General features: G+C 45.1%; 1 protein-coding gene across 1 annotated transcript; it reads right to left on the minus strand.

Annotated features, from left to right (window-relative positions):
• Positions 1 to 717: 717 nt before the first annotated feature.
• On the minus strand, positions 718 to 2,059 carry LOC115569831 (NACHT, LRR and PYD domains-containing protein 1b allele 3-like). The gene has a single exon (XM_030397995.1). It carries the CDS (start codon positions 2,044 to 2,046, stop codon positions 718 to 720), a length of 1,329 nt encoding a protein of 442 aa, XP_030253855.1. The 5' UTR covers positions 2,047 to 2,059.
• Positions 2,060 to 5,642: the final 3,583 nt, after the last annotated feature.

The raw sequence follows: 5,642 nt of genomic DNA on the forward strand, positions 1-5,642 counted from the left end.
GACTGTGTTCAAGATATCAGGTTAAAAATGTCATAAAGATTCATTAGTTAAAAAATATTAAATAGATTCAACATTTAAAAACTGTCCATATCTACAATTCTGACTTTTGTTCTCAGAGTTCTGATCTTGAGCTCAGGGTCCTGGGATTGGGGTCGGAGTTCTGGGAGGAAGATCAGAATTCCGAGAAAACAGTTTGGGTTCTGGGTTTAAGCGTGGATTGTGGTGAGAGGGGGTCAGAGTTCAAAAGAAGAAGTCGGAGTTCTGGAAAAGGGTTAGAATGTTGGTATTGAATTCAGAGTTCTGGTTTTGGGTGTGGACTTCTGATTTTTTGCTCCTAATTCTTACCTTGAACTGAGAGTTCTGGGAAAGAAGACGGAGTTCTCAGAAAAGGGTTGTAGTTTAAGGATTGAAGACAGAATTCTGGTTTTGGACTTTGAGTTCTGATTATATCCTCCAGATTATGACTTTGAACTCAGGGTTCTGGGATTGGGGTCGGAATTTTGGAAGGAAGGTCAGAGTTCTAGGAAAAAGGTTGGAGTATTGGGATTGAAGTCAGAGCTCTGTATTTTAGGTCAGGATTCTTGGTTTGAGCTTGGATTTCTGACTTTTTCTCCAAATTTAAACTCAGGGTACAGGGATTGAAGTTGAAGTTCAGGGTTTGGGAGGAGGTCAGAGTTCTGGGAAAATGGGTTTGCTCTGATGGTATCACCTGTTCATTCAGATGACTATCAGGCCAAGATGTTTACAGAGGAAGGGGTCGACCTCACGGAGGAACTCTATCACCTCTAAACTGGCAGCTTCACCTTTCCTCCTCACTGTGTCGATAACAAAACGAGCTTTGTCTTCTCTGTTGTGCTTGTCATCCGCTGACTCCCTCTCAGAATCAGTCAGCACCTTTTTCTCAAACAGTTTGTCCAGCAGACTCTTGAGAACAGGTCCTGATATCCCCTCGATGAAGCTGCTCCGTATGTCCTTCAGAATCTGGACTGAGCTGCCCTGCACACAGGGTCTCTTTAGTCCAGCAGACGGAAGACAAACCTCTCTTTGCCACACAATGTGAGAGCTGTTGGTGTCTCTCAGAAGCACCTTCATATTCAACATGATTGTTTTTAACGTCACCTGGAATGACGGGATGTAGTTGTCATAGGACTCCTCATCAAATTCTGCATCTTTCGGTTGAACTAGAACTGAGTCGTCTTCAGGACAAGTGGACAGTGTGTATTCCTGCTTTGGCAGCAGTTTACAGTGTGAGGACGTCTCTATGTAGAGCTCATCTCCAACTAATTTCTTTCTGGTGCGTCGCACATCCCGGACCACGACATTCCTCGGAAGCATCAACACATTCAGGAATGATGTGAGATTTTGATCAGACAAAGGCCTGTAGAACAGCAGAACCAGCGCTCGGACCGGCTCAGGAGGTGAGTCTTCATCCTTGACGTTACCGAAAGCAGAAAACCCTGAGATGTTGATGATCACATGAGTGTCTGTTATCCTATGAGGGGGGATGAACTCGATGCCCTCATCATTCAGGTGAGCGACTGACAAGAATGGACATCCAGCTGTGGATGGGATCTCACAGTGTGGGAGATGAAGCCGACACACAGACTGCTGCAGACATTTGATGTCAAACAGGGGTCCTGCAGGCTTCTTGTGATGTTGGGCCAGTAGCCTCCTGTCCCAAGAGACAATCCTGTAAACCACGTCCCCTTCTCCCTCCATGTGGAACACCAGGCCCGTCACACTGCACTGGTACAGGCCTGGGCAGGAGCACAGGAACCGGTAGCTTTCATCGTTGTCATCAACAGTGATATCAGGTGTAAACTCCTCAAAGCTGCTTTTTAACAGCATGTCAGGTAAGCTCTGTGATGGTCTGAAGGTCTTGTTCTCTGCACAGCTTATTTGACTCAGTGAGGGAACGCTGTGAGAACGAGGCAAACAGCTGGAGCCTCTTTGACTCCAACCAGGATCTGAGGACAGCTGGAGGTGAGGACGGGTCGGCTGGGTGTTTGTGGCTGAGGAGCTCACAGCTGTAACAGGAGCCTCCATTTTAACCAAGACGTCATCGTCACCTCCTGCCTCACATTCAGACGGTTGAGGCTTGTCATTTATATTTTCTCCACTTCCTGCAGTGTTGACAGTAGTAGAGAAGTTACGGTTCTGATAATTGTATTGAAACTCTAGATCTAAGTCGGAAAATTCTGATTGAACCTGGAAGTCTGGTAGTTGAAGGGAGGATTGAACAGCTGACACAGTTGACAAGGTGTTTGTGGCTGAGGACTTCACATCTGTTAGAGATGTCTCCATATCCATCTGTGCATCACTTTCAGCTCCTGACGCACTTTCAGACTGCACAGACATTATCTCAGATCTATTTTCTGCACTTTCTGCTGTGTAGACATAAGGGCTCCACCAGTTGTATTTCTCAAAAAGGAATGGACCAGCTGCTGCATACAGCTCAGTTCTCCTGGTATAATCCTGACTGTGTCCTGGTGTAGCATCTGCTGCAGTGGAGAGAGTCTTTATCACTGTTTCTCTGAGTGGACCAGGTGAAGGTCGAGTTAGCATGTAGTCAGAGTGATCAACAGTAGAAGCAACACCAGGGGAAGATTTCTTTGATTTCTTCTTCCTTCTGGAGATTTGGATTTTTGATTTTCTTTTATGTTTCACAGCTGACTTTATTTTGCTGCGTTTAGAAGTGTCACAATAAGATTCACTCATTGAGGAAGTGTTATAAGAACAAGAGAGAAGTGAATACCTTTGAACTTGAGTATCGTTCCAAACAGTAACAGGTGGAAACATTTCTTCTCTGGCTCTACCGTCAGGCTTCTGAGGGTCAGAGTGTATTTGTGTTGAACTGGAACCAGACATCAAATATCCTCTGCCTGATGTTCCAAGTAATAGCTTCCTTGGATTGGCTGTTCCCCTGGTATCATCCTGAATCTGACTTGGTGTAGCATCTGCTGCAGTGTAGAGAGTCTTTATCACTGTTTCTCTGAGTGGACCAGGTGAAGGTCGAGCTAACGTGTAGTTACAGGACTCTGTAGCAGCTGTAGGATGCTTCGTAGATAAGTCCAATGACATGTTGGACACGTATTCAGCCTGTGTTAAGGTGCTGTTCTTAGCAGAGGGTACTTGACTCAGTGAGGATGTGTGATTAGAACGAGAGAGAGGTGAATGCTGTTTGAGGTGAGGGTTTTCAGTTGAGAAGTTCCCAGCAGTAGCAGGTGGAAACATTTGTCCTTTGGCACTACATTCAGGCTTTTGAGGGTCAGAGTGTAATTGTGTTGAACTGGAACCAGGCAGAAAATATCCACTGCCTGATGTTCCAAGTAATAGCTTCCCTGGACTGGCTGATTCCCTGGTATCATCCTGACTGTGTCCTGGCCTAGCATATGCTCCAGCGGTGGACGCGTAGGAAGAACGTGGAAAATGGAATGCACTTTTGAGTATGGACTGATAGCTGGGAGGTGGATTGTCATAGGATTGGAGACCATGAAGAGGACGATGTGCTCCGACTAATCCTTCATATAACAGTCCTGGTTGAGGTAGTACATTGTGGGTGGCCTGTTCTTTCTGTTTTTCTCCACTGATGGATACTTTGAGATCCTGGGCACTGTTTTTAGTCCATGGTTTAACATGAGGCGTACTGTTTATAATTATTTTTGGCGGTTTATCATAAACATCCACTGTGTTACCAAATAACTCAACTCCCTTTTCTCTGTCATAAAAACTAGCAGAGTCTGAATCTTTGTCCTCTTTGGTGGAGGGCTGAAAGGTGGATGGACCAGCTGTTTCATACAGTTCAGTTCTCCTGGTATCATCCTGACTGTGTCCTGGTGTAGCATCTGCTGCAGTGGGATACGTTTCTTACTCTCTCCAAGGATTAACTCATCAGCTGAATGAAAACAAGGGGAAGCTCCCATTTGTTTTCCCATTCTCCAATCCGAGTCGGTAGGTAAATGTTCAATGGGTGGGATGTTAAGAGAAGGAGAATGTTCTGTGTGTGCCCTTTCATATGATGGTATATATGGACTTTGGGCATTATTCCAGTTTGATGTAGGCGAAGAAAAAGGGGAAACATATAACGCGCCTGCGTAAGTATTGTAAGGCACTGGTCTGGACAATTTTTCTATAGCGGACAACCGGGAAGATGCTTTGAGCCTACTTTTATGTTTGAGTGAAGGAAAAGGAAGACCATCCCCCCTGATTACACTGGATGATCCATAAACAGGGAAAGAGCAAGTGGAGGCAGATCTGGAAAACAACCGCTGACTTCTTGTCTTGGCAGTTTATCAAGAACATTCAATGTGCTACTAGATAACTCAACTCCCTTTTCTCTGTCATAACATGCAGCAGAGTCTGAATCTTTGTCCTCTTTGGTGGAGGGCTGAAAGGTGGATGGACCAGCTGCTGCATGCAGCTCAGTTTCCCTGGTATCATCCTGACTGTGTCCTGGTGTAGGGTCTGCTGCAGTGGAGAGAGTCTTCATCACCGTTTCTCTGAGTAGACCAGGTGAAGGTCGAGCTAACGTGTAGTCAGAAAAGTCAGTAGCAGCAGTCAGTTTAGGTATAGACATCCCATATAAAGATAATGGAACATGCTGGAATGCAGGATTGAGGATGGACTGATTGCTGGAAGGTGGAATGTGATAGGATTGGATACGTTGAAGAGGACGATGTGCTCTGTCATAAAAACTAGCAAGCCTGAATCTTTGTCCTCTTTGGTGGAGGGCTGAAAGGTGGATGGACCAGCTGTTTCATACAGCTCAGTTCTCCTGGTATCATCCTGACTGTGTCCTGGTGTAGCATCTGCTGGCAGTGGGATACGTTTCTTACTCTCTCCAAGGATTAACTCATCAGATGAATCAAAACTAGAGGAAGAAGATGGATGTAAGGAGAAGGAGAATATCCTGCGCATGCCAGTTCAGGTAATGTACTAGGGACATTATTCCAGTTTGATGTAGATGGCGTGGGGCAGGTCGTATATTCACTTGTCCTTTCGATTTTTTGCTAGGTCTGGACCCTAGGACCAATTGTTGAGTGAAGGAGAAAGAAGACCATGTTGCCACATGCCCACTGGCTGACCCGTAAACCTGGGAAGGGAAAGTGGAGGGAGGTCTACGAGGCCAACCGCTGGCTTCTTGTCTCAGCAGTTCATCTTGAACACCTCCCTTTGAACACTTCTCATCTGCAGTCATCTGTTTTTCTGAGATGGATGTTTGACCTCCTTGATTTTTGTGTAATGACTCATCTCCATCTTTCGTCAGCTCTTCCTTAGTCTCTGGTGCGTCATCTGCCTTCTCACCACAGTCTGTATCATGCTCAGCAGGGAGAGGAAGAGGAGGAGGAGGAGGAGGAGGAGGTGCTCCCTCTGTTTGCTCCATCTCTTCTTCTCCTTTTACAACTTCATCTCAAATAGAAACTTTTAAAACAGCTTTATGTTTTTCTTCTGGTCCCAGAACCTAAAATAAAGTAGAGGATAAAAAATTTATCATATTATTTATCATAAATCCTTTATAAGTTGTTTTAGATTTTAAAAACACATCTTAAATGCTGACCACATATAACACAGTTGAAATCAATAATATATCGATCACGGACAGTGAGAGAGGGATGCGTCTCACACCATCGTGTCGACATCTA

Source organism: Sparus aurata, chromosome 19 (assembly GCF_900880675.1).
Source record: "Sparus aurata chromosome 19, fSpaAur1.1, whole genome shotgun sequence".
In the NCBI taxonomy this organism is placed as follows: domain Eukaryota; kingdom Metazoa; phylum Chordata; class Actinopteri; order Spariformes; family Sparidae; genus Sparus; species Sparus aurata.